This window comes from Anoplophora glabripennis, unplaced genomic scaffold, assembly GCF_000390285.2.
Source record: "Anoplophora glabripennis isolate ALB-LARVAE unplaced genomic scaffold, Agla_2.0 scaffold1414, whole genome shotgun sequence".
NCBI lineage: Eukaryota > Metazoa > Arthropoda > Insecta > Coleoptera > Cerambycidae > Anoplophora > Anoplophora glabripennis.
The window spans coordinates 12973-33946 of NW_019417488.1; the positions used below are offsets into that span (position 1 = coordinate 12973).

Below are 20974 nucleotides of genomic sequence, written 5' to 3' on the forward strand. Positions count from 1 at the left end.
TTGAATGAACACTAATGACCAAGGATGCTTCAATCTCACGATAAGTCACATGACGATCTTGCAATATCATTTCACACAATGCATCAATATTTCCTGGAACAACAACCGAATTCGGACGACATTCACGAAATTCGTCAGTGAGCTTACCACGGCCATAATTAAATTCCATATACCACCGATATACAGTGGTTTTTGATAGTGCTTTTTCGGCAAAAGTCGAATTAAGTCCATTGATGCACTGTTGTTGAGATAATCCATGTCGAAAGTTGTAAATAATAATCTCACTGAAATATTCACGACTCAATTCCACTTTTTGACCGAGATGAATTTTTCAAGTCACTGTAAACACCACAAATAGTGCTTGTACGTCAAAATAAAAAATCAAACTTTACGATAGGGACATCGGTTGTCAGATGGCAACACCAGGATCCTCCATTCCGGAAATATAAAAGGCAACCCTTGTGGTTTTTGGTCTTTCTTGTAAATTAGCAAAATGAATGTTGTAGAGACACAATCGAACAATGCAGAAGACGATCAACATCAATCACAATCTACTTTGGACGGTACTGTTGAATATCCCAATAATAATACCCAGGGGGGAGAAACCGGTAAAGCTATTCATATTTATTTATTTCATGTTTAGTTGTTATTCAAAATGAATCCAAATATTTTGTTTGCTGATGAATTGTTAAGTAAGGAAACCACATCCGAGTTAATACCAATTTTACACTCACCGGCACGAAAAACGGAAGTCAGTTTTTTTTTAAATCTAATTTTTTTAATTGATTATAATGCTTTTGTACTGTATTAGTGTAAACACCATCAATACAAAATATTTTGTATGATTTTTAATAAGAAAATATTCATGATTCACACGTAAATTTTACGACATAATGTGAAAGAAATAAAAAAACGCTAGAAAGTGTTGTGGCAAACTGAAGCAAAAATAGCCAAAACTCAAACAATTTCCGTTCAATAAAAGTTTTTCGATAATGAGTATTGCCCCCACGACTTTTAATTATTACATTAATTTGTCTTGGCATACCTAAAATCAGGTCCCTGATGTACTCTTTGGCAATAAGCTCCCATTCTTCCACAAGAGTATCTTGAAACTGATTTAAGGTTAGTGACGCAGGAAGTTGACTGCAAATTCGTCACGCAAGCATGTCCCAAACATGCGCAATTGGGTTGGCATCTGGACTTAATGCTGGCCTCTCCATAACAGCAACATTTACCTCGTTCAGGTACTGTTGAGTCATTTTTGCAGTATGGGGTCTAGCATTATCATGCATTAGCACAAAGTCATCTCCCATGAAACCGGCATAAGGAACGACAAAATCTTGGAGAATTTCACCAATGTACTTAGCAGCTGTGAGGGAGCCCCTTGGAACGATATAGAGTTCTGTATGCACTTCCAGAGAAATTCGAGCGCAGACCGTAACTGAACCCCCTTGATATCCTACTCTAGGACTAAAGGTACATTCGGCAAAACGTTCTTGTAGTCTTCGCCATATTATGTCACAACTTTCTATAGACCGCAAAGTAAATCTTGACTCGTTCGTGAACAAAACGCGATCCAATTCGTTTTCACTCCAAAGCTGGTGATTTCTAGCAAACTGAAGTCGTGCAATCTAAGAAGTTCCGGTCCTGTTGCAATTCTACGACTAGTCAGATTTGCTTCTCTAAGTCGTCGTCTAACTGTCCTTTCACTTACGTTGGTATTTCGAATGTACTGAAACCGATGTCTCATTTCTACAGCTGTAGCACGCCGATTCTGAAGGCTTTGCATGACAATAAAAGGATCATCGTGGACATTGGTTCTTCATTGATGACCAGTTCCAGGTCGTTTGCTGCAAAAACCAGTTTCCACAGAACGTCCATAAATGCAATGGACTGTGCTATTCGATATTTGATATTGTTGGCAACATAATGCTAACTTCTTCCGTCTTGAGCAAACAGCCAGTGTTTCAAAATTTGCACCCTTTATTCATGTGATTAAACTAACACAACACTGCTTTCAACCTTTTTTAACTTTTTGACGTTTATAAAACAATTTAAAACCACGCAAATCCAGAGCCCACTACAAACTTTTAAAACTTTTTACGAATAAGATTATATTATTTCTATCACGCGCGCTCGCTATGGGACCTATAGTGTAGGGGGTTAGGTGCACGGAAAGTGCTAGATAGTACAACAGCGTGATGTTATTTTCATAGCGCAACACTCCAGCGAGCGCGCGTGATAGAAAATAGTATGTGCAACTCGTTCGGAAAAGTTGCCATAGCGCCACTTGGGCGTCCGCGTGGCGCTATTGGCAACTTTTCCCCACTAGTTACACAATGTACTATTATATTATTAGAAAAATAAAACAACTGAAATCTTTGAAATTTAAGCTTTTCTTAAAAAAATGCATGTGCTTCGTTTTTCATGCCGGTGAGTGTATATAACTTAGCCACTAACATTAAATCAACAGATAAAGAAAAAAATTAATGACCTACATGTGGCTTTAAGAGAATAATAATTTTAAAAAAATTGATATGTTAAAAAGAATAGTTTCAGAGTAATTTGGATTCTGCTTCATTCAGGGGTTGTATTTTTGTTGTTTAAATTACAAATATTTTTATTTGCTTTTTTTTTTACTTTTATTTACAAGGCATTATATAATTCAAATAAGATTTAAAAATTTTCCTAAAATTCTCATCAGATAGAGTCATGTTCTTTGATAGCTCTAGATCAGCAGTCAGCAACTGGCGGACCGCGGTCCAGGTCCGGACTGCGGAAAGTAAAATACTGGACCGTCAAAAATTTTTTGAAAGTATAAATAACTCAAATAAATTATTTAAAAAATTTGTTTTCTACGTTTGAGTGCCACTCTTATCATTTTTTCTAGTATTTACAATTATGTGACTGATCTGAGTTCTTAATGGCAGTAAGCAGATTAAATTTGAGTGCAAATTAAAATAAAAATATTAGTAAGAATATGAATTTTTTTTCTGGACCTCGTAAAAAATTTTCAAAATTATCCGGACCCCACCTAAAATTACTTGCCGACCCTTGCTCTAGGTATTCTAAATGATATTGCTTATTTGATATTTATAATAACCTAGAGAGTGGTATGTCTTCATCTGATAAGAATTTATTTAAAATCTTTAGACTTGTTTGAATTAGTTTAATACCTTTTTAAAGTAAAATTTGTATTTCCATTATTTTGACATGGCCTTTACTTTTAAAAATCCATTGCGTCTTAAAATATTTATACTTCATTTTGAAACACGTTGTTTATTGTTAATCAATTTATAACTACAATGTATTCTCTTAATTCTATTTTGATATAATTTTATATATTCTTTATTCAAATTATATTTATTATAGGTAAAAATGTTGAAGATAATACAACTGATGCCATAAATATGAATGCCGAATTGCAAGAAAATGAGAATTGCCAACCTATAGGTAAAATTTGTTTTCTTCTTCAAATTTTAACCTCGTTTTCTCTGGTAATTAATATAAAAATTCTGACTAGAATTCTTATATACTAATTTTAGGTGCTACTGGAGACACCATAGAAATTATAAGTGACAGTGACGATGATGATGTTCGTCTAGATGTGACTATGGAAGAAATTGTAGACACTGGATCTCCTTCCACTATTGATAATATTAATGCGCAAGAAGGTAAGAGATAGAAATGTATTTATTTTTGATACTGTTTTATTAATTGTTTTCAGACGTAAAAAAAGAGGAAGTAATTAAAGGGGCGATTGAAGACCCAGAATTAATAGTTGAAGAAAATATTGAAAAACGTAATACAGAAGAGTACAATATGCCTACAACCCAACAAATTATTGGAGATGAATTGTTAGAGCTACTCAGGGAAGTGGAAGTACCTTCTGTTGCACCTTTAAGCACATGTGCCAGAAATATACAAAAAACAAATAACAAGAAGGATATAAAGGAAGCTGATGAAATATTCAAAATGCTTCTGGAAGAAAGTACTTCGGATATAAGCGATTCTGAAATCAGTGACGAGTAAGTGTGAAAATTTTAACAATTACTGTAAATCATTTATTTTGATTTATGGGAAGTAAAACTGCAAAATATTTTTTAGCAATATAAGCTTAAGTCAAAGTGACACAGACTTGTTTGAAAATGTAAGTAAAAGCAGGAAATTAATTGTCACCAAAAATGAGGAACCAGTACGAGATGACATAAAGGATTTGTTAGAAGTGTTTGATGTAAAGGATTGTTATGTTTCTCTTGAAAAATTACAACTGGAAGCTCATGAAGTTGTTAAAGTGAATAAAGATGACTCTATAGATAGGTAAAACTGAGTAGATCAAAATAAGGTTTATGTGCATATTTTAATAATTAAACATTTAATTTCTCATATATTTGTAGATTATGTGACTTAACCAACATTATCGGTAAAAGGAAACATGGAGATTCACAGAAAATACCTCAGTTGAAGAGAGTAAAAAAAAGGGTTGTGTCTAATAAAGGTACTTCGGATTCAGAATCATTATCTGATTATTCACATTCCGACTCTGACAGTGCACGACATGACAACTCAACATTTTCAACAAACCTTAATCCACATGTAGGACATAAATTAGATGACTTGCTAGCAAATGAGATTTGCAATGATTTGAAAAATGATTCAAGTAATGAGAGCACAGATGTTGATTCTGATGATCCAAATAAAACTTCCGAAAAGACAAAAAGTGGGGATAAAGGGAAAATTGTATCTGACATTCGAAGCAAGGTAATTTTTTAGACACTGAAAAACGGTAATACTGATGAAGTAGCATGGATTATCAAAGCTGTAAAGTATCTTTTTAAATGACCTTTATAAAACTTACTAACTTTACTAACTTTCTCACAATATAGTTGCTTGATTTAATAAGGCAATAACATTAAAAGTAGTTTATATTTTGTTATTTGAATTCTGTGGTGTAAATAAAATATTTATTTTTGCATCTTATAATCAAATTTAGCAGACTGCTCAATATTTTGCAGTATTTTGTATTTGAAGTGTGGTTGCAGTGCCCAATTCTCTTTAAAATTGTACTTGTTAGCAGTGGCGGCCCGTGGGTTTGACTACAGGGGGGGGCGCATTTTGAAGAGAGAACATATATGATAGGAACTGCGGGTGGAACGGGGGCGGTAGACCCTAGCTTAGCGCCGCAGGCGAAAAATTTTGAGGAATTTCAAGGTCATTCTGTTTTGCAAGTACATACCCCAAAATGAATACTGTCAGTGTGTAGGGGGTAAACATGGGCATCACTAAGATGTTTATCTAAAATGGGATCAATTTTTGCCCTATAGTCTATCAGTTCTAAAAATACCCCTTTGTTTAGCGAGTCACTTTTTTCATTATGTCCACGAAGAGGAAGGTTACAAGTACCACATAGTTTTAAGATATCTATAATTTTTTAAAAAAGCAATCGATATTTCTTAACTGATTCGTTATGACTATTTATTTGTTCTGCATAAGCACTACTTAAAAAAAAAGCAATAGTTACTCTGCCTAAAAGTAAAAAACTCACCAAGTTATTTTTGTGTTTAGGAGAATTTTCATGTTTCTTAATTTTGTCCGGTAAATGTTTCAAGTCAGAAACTCCAGTTTTCGTCCAACATAGAAAACAAAAAAATCTATTTGTTTCGTCACAACCACACAACTATAGGGTCTTATCATAAATATTTTTATCAAATTTGCGATTAAAAGCCAGCCTACTTTTGCACTCTTTCTGCACCTGAACTAAATTCAACACTGGTGTTGGACGTCCGTTATTTTTCAATTCGACTTTTTCCTCTAAACTTAAATTACTAATAACAAGTTTTTTTATTTCACAAACCCTCATTTTAAACTTAAACTTATAAAATATAATTTCTTAAAAAGCGCCAAAGCAAAAACAAATCACGTATAAACACACTACAGTGAAACGGGTTACTGCCATATGGAGTCCAAAACAAAGCGCGCGAACCTATCGCCACCTATCCCCTCCACATTCCAATTTGTCGCATCATATGTAGAAATATGCTTGCACGATGGATTCAAGATTTCACCGTCCGCGATGGAGTGGGGATTGCGCGCGCGGTCAAACATAACTCTTTGGTACGATCATAGATGGCAGATGGCATAAATCTGAGCTGCGTTCACGGAGTACATGCACTTTATGCAACCAACCTAACATTCAAGACATATTGAATGCATGCTATTTAGGTTTTTTATTGATTTAAATAAATAAATTATTTTAAGTTTACAGTTTGAAAATATCTTGGGGGGCGGAGTCCCAGAGTCCTCCTTCATGAGCCGCCACTGTTTGTTAGTCTAGTCAGTGGTCGTCAAACTCATGATATGATGTTGACTGATGAGTCAACAGAACCAAATATCAACAGTACGATTGAACGGACCACACACACAGTTAATGGAATTCGGCAACTCATCAAATTCTTGGGTGTGGTGGTCCTTTCTTTTGAGAGCCAAATTTTTTAATCATAAACTTAATTAGGATACTCCCAAGCTTTCCTTTGCTAAAAACGTTCTCAATCTGATTGAAGTGTATTCGCTGAGATTGACCCCTTCAAACTCTCCCATCCACACTGGTATACATGTTTCGTCTATCATTCATCCTCTCTATATGTCCAAACCATACTTTTCTCAATCCTCGGCACTACATCTTCTTTCACTCCACAACATTCTCTAAAATTTGCTTAATAAACTACTTAAAGTTTTAAGTCATAGTTAAACTATAGGTACGTTGAATAAAACTTGATCATACTTGATAACGATATTATTTATTGATAAAATTAAATTCCTTACAATGTACCTTACAACGTCCATACAATTAAATCATGACAATGACTTACAAACACTACCGTGAACAGTGGCCTTGCATCTCCTTCGAAAGTTTCTGTAAGTCAGATTTTTATGTTGTTTTCAATTTTAAGCACAATTCCAGTTCTCAATAAAAAGACGACTTCAATTTACTCTTGATAAGGTTCATGCTTGAAAATGATTGTTTGCATAAATATGTAGACCCGATTAAGGAAAGAACATCAAACTCTAATTTTTTCAGTTGATTATATGAGTCAGTAACACTATTTCAGGTGTTAAAAAAGAGCCGCATGTGGCTTGCGAGCCGCGGTTTTCTGACCACTGATCTAGGTTGTTGTTTTTGCTTGTTTATTGGATATTGAAAACTAATTTGAAAATTGAAATTGCTTATGCACCACTCAGATTGGAATTTTTTACCATATCAAAAATAAAATAACTATTTTACTATAATATTATGACAATCATATATTTTCTAGCACTTACTAAGCAAAGAAGAGAGAATAAAAAAAGCTTGGAAAAACGATCCTCTATTAAGAGGAAAACTGACATCTGATGATGAAAGTACATCCGACTCTGAAAAATCGTCTAAAAGAAGAAAAGCCTTACGAAGCAGGTATTTAAAAAAAATTCATAATTTCATTTATTTGTAATACAGTACAAGCTCGATAATACGGCACTATAAAAATTTACTCTATGTCGGATTACTGGAAGTGCCGGAGTAATGGATGCTAGGTTTAGAAAAATTTAATATTGATGAACCTTGAAATTATAACAAACGAATAATTAAGATTAGAACGCATTGTTTGAAAAAATTAAATTTATTCAAATAAAAATATGTACATTCTAGAGCAGAGGTCGGCAAGTAATTTTAGATGGGGTCCGGATACTTTTGAAAATTTTTAACGAGGTCCAGAAAAAAAATTCATATTATTTTTTTATTTTAATTTGGACTCAAATTTAATCTGCTTACTAATTAAGAACTCAAAACATTCGCACAATTGTAAAATACTAGAAAAAATTATAAGATTGGCACTTAAACGTAAAAAACATTTTTTAAATAATTATTTGAGTAATTTATACTTTCAAAAAATTGTTGGCGGTCCAGTATTTTACCTTCTGCGGTCCGGACCCGAACCGCGGTCCGCCAGTTGCCGACCCTTGTCCTAGAGGATATATGTATCTAATGGAAAATTATTTTGTAAACAGAATCCCTACCATAATTAAGCTGAAATATATAAAAAGTTTATTCTATAGGATCGGAAGGCATTGTTTTGTAAAGGAATCCTTAAATGCTGGTTTGCTTCTTACAATGATACATTTTGTAAACGATATTCTCCCTTAACTTCCTTAATTCGAGCTGAGTCTTTTCGGTAGCATTATTTTCTGCCCAACGAATGCTGATATCAATTGCTGTAACCATCTTCAGACTTTACTGTGTTTGCTACAAGGACTGAAAAGTCTTCTTCCAAGGAATTGGGTTTCGAAATAGCATCGTTTACTATTTCTTCGTCTGTCAACATCTTGTAAATTCAATTTTTTTAGTGTTTTGAAAATATCCTCTTCTCGAATAACACCATTCAATAGAATTTTCTTTTTATAATGGGTCTTTATCATTTGTATTACGTTCTGATCCGTGGGCTGAAGAAGAGGCGTGCAGTTAGGAGGCAGAAAAAGAGTTTATATTAGACCATCTCTTGAAGTTTGGTCCATGTCCAGGGGCATTGTCCGGAACAAGTAGAACTTTTAGTGGAAGATTTTTGCTTTTCAAGAACTGTCATACTTCAGGGACAAAATTATCATGAAACCATTCGACAAAAAGATCTTTAGTCACCCATGCCTTATTCTGATTCTTATATATGACTGGAAGACGAATATTATTAAATGCCCTTGGACATTTTAGTTTAGTTTAGTTTAGTTTAGTTTAGTTTATTGACCATTTTTATATACAGTTAAGTACATGTATAGTCACAGACGTTTAGTTGTTTTAACAAAGTCACTTACACTATAAAAACAATGTTCCAAAAGGAAATTTTTAGTTAATTTGTAAAACTCTTTAAAACTTAACACATCTATATTACAATTTTTATAATAATATTTAAAATTGTATAATTCTACATCTAACTTATTTTGTTTTGTGGTGTGAATCCTTGAAAACTGATATTTCAAGTTTTTGGCATTTCTGGTGTCATAAGTATGAATATCAGAATGTTTGAAAAAATTATCCTAATTTTTATGCTTTTGCTATAAACAAAAGCTTCAAGTTATGGGTGCCGGCAGCATTAGCACAGGGCATAATTGTGACTTTGTCTTTACATATTTTTCTGCCAGGAGTATCCAATTTATCTGTGTAGGCATGGGTTTTGTTCAGTAAAACTCGCCAAAATAGTCTTTTGTCTGCATTATACACTTGATTCGCCGTCAAACCAAGATTCTCTACTTTTTTTTTTAAACTTTTCTGCAAATGGAACAACGGCTGCCACATCACTAGGTAATCTTTCTCCAGTGAGGGTGAGCTTACGTATTTTTATATCTCTTGAATTTTTGAAACCATCCATCACTTACTTTAAAATTGTTGTTTTTATAAATCTTCTCATAAAACACTAAGGTCTTTTGTCGAATGATATCCCCAGTGATAGGTGTATTATGTTGACGTGCCTGTTAAAAAGCACGTATACAGAGCGTCATCCATGCGTGTATGTTCTCCACTTTTTAAAATTGCAGATTTTTTGTTCCCGAATCAGCTGCGTTAAGGAAAGTTTAGATCGCTTCTTGATATCATATATCATTGCCCTTCCGACGTTGTATTCAAGCGCTATGTTTACTTCTTTTTCACCCTTATCCATTTTTTTTAAATTTCCATTTTCGCACTTAAACTTAACGTCGCATGTTTACGTTTACCGCTTTCTATCATTTTCAGTCACATACAAAACTGGCCCAAACAACAGGTCTTAACTCGACTGTTTTAAGTGCCTGACTGCAGAGCGGTAGCGGGGCGAGGGGAAGAGATAAGGAGTAACGAGCAGCTGGTGTGCCGGATTATCGAATATACATTGGGTTTGACTGACGGATTATAAAGTTGATGGAGATCTGGCAAATATGACGGATTACTGGATGTGTCGAACTATCGAAATCCAGATTATCGAGCTTGTACTGTAGTTAATTTTGATAAAAATGCAAAATAAAACTAGTTTTTGAGTCCACACGATTTGAGATATGAAAAAAAGTTAGGTTACGAGAAACTTTTGCTTTAAAAGAATGAAAGCTGAATTATCTAAAATAATTTATAAAAATACAACTAGAGTAAATTCAATTCAGTTAACCAGATATTTAATTATTCAAATTCAAGTTGTGGTAGTTCCACTTTCTTTTTACTTTTATTGTAGTATGTATTTCAAAACATCCAAAAATTAAATTTTGAGTTTATTTTTTTTTTTTATTTAATGATTCTTGATATTAAAATTTTCAGTTTGCTATATGTATTAAACAGGGTGTCAAAAAAAAGTTGGTTAAACATCATGATTTTTTATAATGAGATTTTCCATATGGCATATTTTATTAAGGTGTCTCTTTTTCAAGACGAACGAGGGGACTAAATTACAAGTAAATATAATAACTTCATTAATAACAATGTTTAAGGCATTCGTTTGGATGTGACCTATAGTGACACAATCTTTTTATGTAATTGTAATCACAAAATCGAAATGGGAAAGGAAAGCTATAGCACCCTTTGGCCCCTGTTCCCTTAAATTTTCTTGTACACACTTATTGTTTGTTTTTATCAAGTATTGGTTTAATTTTTTTCTTTTCATATGGTCTTTTGACATCTTTTAATTTATGAACTAAGTCTTGCAAAAACATCATTGGATGGTATGATTCAGATATCGTTTCGCATATTATCAAACATTGAAATTATCATTACAATTTGGATTTAATTTTTATTTATTCTTTGCATCAATTATGTGGTTTCACTTTAATATTTGTGGAAACAGATTGCAAAGGGCAAAAATTAAAAATTTGGTTTTCTCATTAAAAAAAACCAAATGGGTATGGCTGAGGTGGTAAATTTATTGTATATTTAATTTAAATTAATTATTATCGACTTTAAATCATGTGATAAGTAAATATTTTGATATTTGTATTTTTTGGTATATTTTACTATTTCGTTTCTGTGAATCGCCCAAATAAAAGTATAAGTAATTTTTTGTTGAACAATTTGCTGGTTGTTGCCACTTTGTCAGTTTAGAGACTTCTTAACATTTTGAGATTCATAATGCTCTCTTCAGAAGAAAATCTGAAATTTATATTTTTAATTTTTGTTTAAATTCTTTCAAATTTTTATTTTCACTTTTTTCGATAAATTTATAATATTGATTTTTTATGATAGTCTTATTCTTTTGGTTCTATTTCGATGTTATGTTAATCATATTTCTAAAATTGAATTAAGAAAATATTCAACCAAATCTTTCCAGTCGATTTTTCAAAACACCAATTTTTTAAAGAGTGCCATAATTCATTCAATTATTTTAATCAAAATTATACAAAGATGCAAAGGATAAAAGATTCTAGATGTTTTAAAGAAACAATGGAGTCATCAATAGAAATATTTTGTATTTTGAAAATGAGAGAACTAAATGAAAAACGACGTGGAAAGTCTTGTTATTTTCGCAAAAAGGTTTTGTAACTAACAGATTGGCCTTTTTTTTTGTGGCACACTGTATAATACATTAAATTTTACTAGATACGAACATGACACCGATTTCAATATTGTAACTGAAGAAAATGATTCAGACAGTGACAATTCACATACAAATAGTGCAAATAAATTTCGACTTGAAGATAAAATCATAAGCCCTATAAAGAAGAATATACCCATATCTGACAGTAGTAGTGACACAGATAGTGACATTGAAATGTAAGTAAAATCTTACGCAGTACAATATAAATATTATTTGTGAAACTATTATTTTTGATATTTCATCTAGAATTACTTCACATCAACAAGTAACGCCCCCAAAGAACTCAGAATTAGGAGATGAATTAGGACCGGGTAGTTCACAGAAAGGTAGACGTAACATTAGAGCCCTCATGTCAGACGAGAGCCTTGCCGAAGCCACACAGAGAGCAAACAAAGAGGAACAGGAGAGAATTGAGAGATTAGAAGGCAGGCACAGGATCAAAGAGAGCCTCAGTCAATCTTTTACTCAGTTAATAGAGGAGGATACTTTAGTCTTAGATGTGGATGAATTAACAGGGGAACCTCTGGTTAAGGTACACCCCAAATTAAGCCAAAGATTGAAGCCGCATCAGAAATCTGGTATCCAATTCATGTGGGATTCTTGCTATGAAAGTCTTGAAAGGCTTAAAGTGGATGAGGGCTCGGGATGTATTTTAGCACATTGCATGGGTTTGGGAAAAACATTTCAAGTAAGTGGAACAAATTTTACAATTATTGTAGTAAATGTAATAGGCAACTGTAAAATTACCACTGAATTTGTAAATACAAACTAATAAATAATTTATTAACCTTTTCATTGTGACTGCCGATTCAGCAAACTGTAGTGTAGTGCATCTGCGAGTGCGCTATACATGTTTTTATACTTCTCACACTGACGGGAAAATACATTTTAATAAGCCTGATGGTGACCGATTTTGATCAGGCCATCGGCCACTACTGGATGCTCGTTGCTGAATTTTTTTATGCTATACTGATACAGAGCCTTCTTAAATGATTACAAGCCACGTGACCAGTAATTTTGTTTGGAACAGTAATTTTATTTCCTTTATTTTGGCAATTAAATTTCAATAAAATTAAAAATTATGGACACAAAAAGATTGAGATTACATTAAGGAGGTTTATCAGGTACGGAGGTACGTCTAAAGTCTAACAAAAGTTTCTGTAGATTTGCTAGTGACTAAAGTAGTAAGCCTTTAGATTTGTCAATGTTGCACTTGGCTGGCGCGCTCGGCTCGGCATTGGCTCGCTCCTGCTCGATCATTCTGTTTGTTTGGACACCTGCGAATTTCAAATAATACGCTACGTCGAGACCGCGGCGTTGCCGCTATCACGCATATGGAGGATAAGTTAGTCAACGACAGCAGTTTGAAGGAAAATTATTATAAATCATGTATCTTACAAGTACCTAATCGATTTCTACAAGCTGTCATATGGTTCCTTAGATATCGGTTTCCCATTTATACAAGTTGCTGTGGAAACTATTTGTTGAAAGACCAAAAAAATCTGCATTCTCATAAGACTCTGTACTAAATCGTGAAAAATTATTTTATTAATATCTCGTCACTACACTAGTCATATAATTTTTTTTGAGGATTTTCTTCATATTAATAAGCTTATATTAATTTTTTTATGAATATTTGTTCGTCAATTCCAAATCAAATAATGTTTAGGATAGTTAGTTTTAAATTAGTTGTTTAGTTAGTAGGAAAATAGTTGTAACTTGTAGCATTATTATTTTAATCCTTTTTCGTTTGCTATAACTTTAATTGGCGCGGATATACCACCCAAACGAATTATTTTGTCGCAACTGCGCAAAACGAAGATCGAAAAACGTAGAAGTCGACTAGAACATGTCGTAGTACCAGGCCTGGTGGTGTGGTGTTTTATTGTTGTTATCGTTGATTGAAAAACTATAGTTATTTTTGAAGAGAAATCGTTGTTGACCCCCAAATTGCAGAAGATTGAAACCAGTGGTAAGTTGTGACATTATTCTCATTTGTTTGGGTGTTCGCCTAAAAATTTCACAGAAATACAGCCTTTATCGATTCGCGCAGATAATTCTTTTAATTTTTGAATTATATATACAGATAAACCTCCTTAAAACACACTACTTTGTTTCAGTTTTGATTACCTAAGCTCGGTGGTCATCTGGCTTGTAAACATTTATGAAAGCTCTGTATTTCTTTTGCTAACTGATATTGAAAGAGTACTAGTATGATATTTTTTCCAATAAGAACTTTCTAAAGTATATGTGAATTGATAATTTTTGCATCTTTCTTCCACCATTTTATTGTTTTTCATATTCGTTGAACTCAGCAATATATCTCATTTGTCTACATCTGTTGCTATAATCTGTAGTAGGATCGTATTCGATGCAAAGTAGAGCTAAAAGTTGTTGGTCTATTATCAAAGGAAAATCGTGTCATCACTTTTAGGAGGCTTAAGATGAACCATTTCAAATTTAAAATGAAATTGAATGTAAAATCTGAAATACCGCTGCATACGCACTGTGTTTTGGTTGTAGCTGTAGTCGGCCAGGTGGATCGAGTCTACGAAGTGGTCGGTTATACGTCAAATACTAACCTGCAGAGCTTGGTCGTAATTCAGAGAGCGCCTCCAAAAAAGAAGTAAAGAACAGTGGCGCGTATAGAGGTAAAATTTAGTGCATATGTGGAATTTAAAAAACTAATTGGATTTATACTAAATTACATTTAAAATAAATAGTTTATGAAAATAAAAGGAATTTTTGTAGGAACAAGGGTGTCAGACGTGAACTGATCCCTTCATAATGTATAAAGAAATTATTCAATTTCTGAAACCCTTAAAAGCGTATTGCACTGGGTCCCTTGACAGGCAATGATATTTGCATAGAATATGATTCTACTATAGTATAACACGTGGTTTCTCAATCTCTTTTCCTGTTTGGTTTTAACTTTTCTCATCCGACTCTTTTAAAGTGGCGTTAGCATAGTCATTTCTCTTTTGTCTTTTTCTATTTTTTGCGTTAATGATGGCATAATCTTTCTGTTTCTTTTCACCGTTCCACAATATTTCATTTTATGGTCAAACAAGGTTTGATGAAAGACGAGATTTGTATACCAGTTATCACTGTATTGTTTATTATGCCTTCTGGTCCAACATTTGTGGACTTTCCTCCTTTTTTCGACAGATCTTTTATTTCTGTATACATTAAAAAATATAAAATAAAGCCAATCAACTATTTCAAATAATAATAATAATAATAATAATAATAATAAGCCATATTTTAAAGAAAACAAGTTTACAAAATTTTCTTCTTAAAGTGATCAAAGAATCACCAGAAATATTTTTACTAACAATAAGTTACAATGATAAGTAAGTAAATTAAACTAGAAATGTCTGTAAATAATTAATATTTATTCATAGAATTTGTATAAAAATATTTGAATAAGGGATATGCTTCCCATACAAACGTTTTAACACTTTTCTCCATTATAAATATGTATTCTAGGTAATAACATTACTTCACACATTATTTTCGTATGAAGAAATGAATACAAAACATGTGTTAGTTGTATGCCCTACGTCAACAGTTGCCAATTGGAAGAAAGAAGTCAAAATAGCCTTTAAACATTTTTCAGATGAAAAATTAAATATTATTACTATTGTGTAAGTATTTATGAGACGTTAGTGAAATTACTATAAAAATTTGTTAATTAATAATATCTAATAAAATTTTAATTCTATTGCAGTGATAAAAGGGAGGTGTCTCAAAAATACAGTATTGTAAAACGGTGGTATTTACTTAAGAAGTGTGTATTGGTGCTAGGCTATGAATGTTTTGAAACTCTAACAAATGAAACGAAACTGGAAAAAGTTGGTTTTCACCTGAAGGAGAGAATGTTAGAAGCCTTAATAGATCCAGGTAAATAGTAAACTTGATTTTAAAATGGATCAATCATAATATTTAATTATTATAGGACCCGACTTAGTGATATGTGATGAAGGGCATTTACTAAGGAATAAAAAAGCCTTAAAGACACTTGCATTAAATAAAATCAGGACTAAAAGGCGGATCGTTCTCACTGGAACCCCTCTGCAGAATAACTTATTAGAATGTGAGTAATTTCGGTTATTTGAAAATTTATAGTTTTAATTAATCTATTCATTTCAGATTACTATATGGTCAACTTTGTCAAACCTAATCTTTTGGGTAATATGAAAGAATACAAGACAAATTTCGTAAATCCAATAACTAATGGGCAATATGAGGACTCGACTTCAGAGGATATTAAATTGATGATGAAGAGAACTCATGTGTTACACAAACTACTAAAGAAAACTATTCAGGTGAAAAATTATTTGCATGTATAGGCATCTTCTCTCAGGTGTTTCCTTAGAAACAAAAAAAAAAAATATTTTTAATCGGAAGATGACAAAGAGCAACTTGGCATAAAAATATGTTTGCTTTTTTGAACAAAAATTGAATTTTGAAAAAAAAATCCATTTATAAAATTAACTATTTTTGAAATATTGATACTTTTTGTTTATTGCTTCATAACAAAAATAATGGTTTTAGACTGGGAAGTAGTGACAGATTTTCAGTTGTCATTTTAATCAGACTGCCTTTCAGGGGGCTTCATAATGCATATATTTTCATTAAAAAAAGCAGGGTGGGCCCAAAGGCTTTTATAGCCCTGTGGACTTTCGACGGTGGCGGCTCGTTACAGTGAGAATAGGTGAAGCACATTCATTGATTTACTATACTCCGCGATTGAAATTATAGAGTGTGACTCATCCCTACCTTTTGAACTACTTAGTAAGGAAGATGAAGCGTGCGGGGAAGGAAAATCCATTGGCGTGTCTGCGTAAAAGGCAAAAAGATATAAAAAATATGGAAAAAAGATAATAAAACATAACATCTAATATTTTTTATGGTTTGCTACAACCGGCAATTTGATCCATTTTAATTATTACAAGTTTTAAAATGTCCCGGTTGTGTTTTTTTAATTTATAAATTTATTATAGCCTCGGAATTAGACCCCTCGCCTACACTTAACTATGGCGTTTCTAAGGACGGCTAAATCTAGTCCGTTTGCATCCACTAAAAAAGCATTTCCCTATTCCCTACCAAGTGCAAAAGACAGAGATAGAATATAGATCGACGTTCAGTGTAACTTAGTCTATAGACGATTATAGATTCTATCGATGGGCGTAAAGAGCGGCACATCATTTAATACAAGTCAAATAATATTGTACTGTTATAAAAATCATTTTATATTTTATACGCGTTTTTATATTATGTTTGAGTCACTCTCTATAATTTCGACCGTGAGGTATAAAAAGAGAAAAAAAAAGCGCCACAGGCGAAAATTTTTAAGGTTCAACGGTTTTAAATGAATCTGGAAATTTTTTGTTGCATTTGCAATATTTCTGAAAAACTGACGTTCGTGAGAAGGATATTCATTTAGATTTGATAAAAAATAGAAATATTAGTTCGGCTTGTGGACTTCTGCGAACATTAACGCACACCGTACATGTATGTTCCAAATAAGCTTTGTGGTTAAATCCCCCCCTTATTCCACACTGCCGACTTTACACCCTCAATTAAACACGGCATACAGAAAAGTTTTTTTAAATAAACACTTCCACACAACCACTTATACTCCGAATGCCATTCTTTCCGAAACCTCCGAACGTACACATTGTCTTTTGATTTTCCCTTTTTTCCATATTCAATAAAATACATACTGGATCATACATAGGAAACATTCCTACAATTATTATAGAAAACAAATATTAATTAAGAACAGTTATAATCGTGTACTGGACGGCGCATATCGTATAAACTGTTTAAAGGCAAGCAATGGGCGATGACAAATGCTGCTTCAATATCTGCGTCACTCGTTCCCCCACGCCGTAATTTTCTGCTATGTTGGCCGCTTCGTTGCCATGACAACCGCCGTAAACAACGCTTTGAAGAGACGCGGAATCAGACTGTTTTGATCTGCGTCACTTGCGTATACTAAACGTTGTACGGTACAAGGTTGATGTTCGCTCCCAACGAAGGCAAGGTTCTTTTGGAAGGTGTTCACCGCGCACTATTCTGTTTATTTCTGCGTATTAGACAAAGAAACACAATACATTTTCAATATAGAATTATACCTAGTAGTAGTAGTAAAGGGGCGGCCTCAGCCTGGCAATTAGGCCACTAGTGGGCCCTTTTTGCCGACCCCGCCGTCCCATCACCTAACCACTCTTTGCCTCTGACCCTCCTCGAACCTATCCGACCCCCTAATGAAGGTCAGGATTTTGGTCCATGGTAGGTCTCACCTCAACCCCTTGCAGCTCTTCAGCACCAAAGATTTTATGTCTTATTCTCCCAAAGGCTGCACACTGTCCCAGAAGGTGGACAGGGGTGTCCTCCCCTTCGCCACATTTCGGGCATAGAGGGTCCTCCTCAATTCCTATTAAGCTTAAATGCCTCCTAAGTCTGCAGTGGCCTGTCAGAACCCCCACCATTTGGTTTAGGGCTGTTCGACTGAGGCTCAGCAGCCATCTTGTCTTGGATTTGCTAGGTCCATATATAAAACTATGGGCCTGCCTGCATCCTCTATTTCTCCTCCAATCCTGACCTAAAGTTTGATAGGCCCACTTATTGAGGGCCCCATTAATGCTGCCTTGTGTGATACCTAAGATTGGTTCAGGTCCCTGTCCAGGTCCCCTGGACCCGAGACGAGCTAATTGATCTGCCCTCTCGTTACCAGGGATGCCCATATGGCCTGGGACCCAAACCAACTCTACTTCTTTTCGTCTGGCCAATCACTCTAGAGCGTCTCCATATTCCTGGACAAGGGCAGACCTAGTCCTCGGGGAGCTAACCGCTCTAAGTGCGGCCTGACTGTCGGAGCAGATAAAAATCTTCTCCTCTGCACCATTCCTTACCTCCTCCTTGCTTGCTACCAAATAGCAAAAACCTCGGCCTGGAAGATTGTAGCATACATACCCAGTGAAAGCTTTCCTGGATGCCGCTGCCTTCCAGATAAATTCCTGCTCCTGAAAACTCGTCTTCTACCCGACATCCATCAGTATAACACACTAGGGATCCCGGGGAGAACATATCACCATCCTGCTTCCACTGTTCTCTCGAGGGGAAAGTGGTGACATACTTCCTTCCTAACCTAAGCCGGTCCTCTGCTTCCGTAACCCTCATGGCGGATATTGGGATGTCCCTCTCTGCCCTGAGGGCCATGGCGTTCCAGGAGACCGTCCATTACTAGGCACCATAGAAGCGGGGCAGCTGCCTTGAGGGCATCCCACTCCCAGGTCCCTACGACAGTCCCCCATGACTACACTAACCTTCCTTTCCTTCAATGCCGTACTCACCCATTCGACCACGATAGGCGATGTGCCCCGGTCTTGGAGCGAGTTGCATATGGTCTCAGTTTTTGCCCTGTCGAAGACACCTTCTATATCAAAGAATATTGCCAATACGACCTCTTTGTACTGAAGGGCCTTCTCTACTTTATGTGTGACACTATGTAAGGCCTTCTCTGTGGACCTGCCCCGCCTATATGCGTGCTGGTTCGTGTGGATTGGGTATCTACTCAACGCCCCATCCACCAGATACCTGTCCACAATCCTTTCCATCGTTTTAAACAGAAAGGATGTGAGACTGATAGGCCTAAAAGACTTCGCTCCCAGCCTTGGGGATGAAGACCACCTTGGCTGACCTCCAAGCCTGTGAGACGTAGCTCATCGCCTGGCCCGGAAGACCCTCATCATACATGGCAAGAGAATGTCCAGGCCCCTCTGCAACAACGACGATTATACCTAAATTATAAAATTTATTGTAATTTTGCACAACCAAACGGAAATTTTAGGTGAAGCAGTGCGCCACTTGCGTCACCTGACGAACCGCCACTGACTCGATTGAAAAAGAATCTTTCCACATTTCCAGAGAGGCTGCTAATGAAGAGTATACAAGTTTTTTTTATAAAATTGCTGAAACAAAATGACAACATTCCATTTGCGTATACCCAAGTATATCTGCATTGCAAAAATAGTAAAATTGTGGAATTATATTCCTTGATATTAGGAAATGAAAAATTAATTGAAATATTGTATACTTTTCATTGACAGCTATGTTTACTTTTTGTTTGGAAGCTTGCCTTTTGGCCACAATTTGGGCAGGCGGTGCGGGAGGGAAGCCTATGCTTATACATGGTAGTTTCGTTGTAGTACCAACCTTACATAAACTAATTTGAGCGAACTAAATATAATATACACGACTGAAATTTATACAACACATATTAGCTTGCATATATTTTTCGTGTTTAATGCACTGCCATTAACTTTTTATTTGAATAAAAGTGTCTATTTATTCATTAAAAGCTTGTAAAATTATGGATGAAATCTGGCAACATTGCCATGACGTGGTGGTAAAAGTTGAGTCAACTGTCATTTCTGTCAACTTTGCACTTATTCTGTAAACATGAATGAACATCCAAGGTACAAAGGAAAAGTAATGACTGAAAAGCAATATAAAATGCGTATGAAGAACAGAATGTGGATTGATGAGAAAAAAGTAAAATGTGCAAACCGAGAATCCATATGATAACTATCAAGAAGCTCAGTGTATGATAGTGAGACGTTGCCTTGTCAAATTGAAGATTATAACAGAACATTTATACTGTTCGTTTTGCAAAGAGATCCTTTCAATTTTTGTTTCAAATTGCTACTATATTGCATTAGATCACGAAAAATTTATTTAATATTAATTATTACTACATATATTTTCAACTGGAATAATTTTTTTGTCTATAAATACAGCGTACAGTGTTGCCATATCTCCTTTAATTGGATCAGATGTTTGTTCAAATTTGTCAAAACGTTATATATTCATTCCATTATCTCAATAATTACATTGTAAGTGCATATTTTTATTGTTTTAAAATGTTTAGTAATATTTAATTCTTTTATTACAATTTTATTTTCCCGATCCTAACCATTTTTAAGAGCAATATTCACGTTTGATTAAAGTTTTTTCCCCAACTCCCATAAGAGCCTGTGTAAAAGAGCATAATTTTTAATATCATTTTTCAAAAAAACTACATTGGCAATCGATATGATATTTTTACACGAGACAGTTTGCATATTTATTAACAGATTTCAATTGCTTTGAAAACTTTCTTACCATTTTTTTTTCGGTATGGAACCTCCTTAATAACTGAAAACTCACTTTTGGATACCCATAATGACTTTTTTTTTTGTCATACCATAATAACCCTTTGGGCCAACCCTAATGGTATGTCTGTGTTTTTCCGAAGGACTTTTTATATTGAAATTCAATATGAAATACATGGCAACCTGACTAAAATTGTAGCAAACCGTATATTTTGTGAATAAATGAAAATTCACTTC

General features: G+C 34.3%; 1 protein-coding gene across 1 annotated transcript in view; it reads left to right on the forward strand.

Moving 5' to 3' along the window:
- LOC108916050 (transcriptional regulator ATRX) overlaps positions 1-20974 on the forward strand; it is a 49717-nt gene that overhangs the window by 12749 nt on the left and 15994 nt on the right. The window contains exons 8-20 of the mRNA XM_018722241.1: positions 507-608; positions 3373-3453; positions 3546-3674; positions 3728-4028; positions 4108-4320; positions 4398-4761; positions 7314-7450; positions 11576-11749; positions 11820-12261; positions 15063-15220; positions 15304-15476; positions 15532-15669; positions 15726-15901. Coding sequence (XP_018577757.1) covers positions 507-608; positions 3373-3453; positions 3546-3674; positions 3728-4028; positions 4108-4320; positions 4398-4761; positions 7314-7450; positions 11576-11749; positions 11820-12261; positions 15063-15220; positions 15304-15476; positions 15532-15669; positions 15726-15901 — 2588 coding nt within the window. The remainder of the gene's footprint in view (positions 1-506; positions 609-3372; positions 3454-3545; positions 3675-3727; positions 4029-4107; positions 4321-4397; positions 4762-7313; positions 7451-11575; positions 11750-11819; positions 12262-15062; positions 15221-15303; positions 15477-15531; positions 15670-15725; positions 15902-20974) is intronic.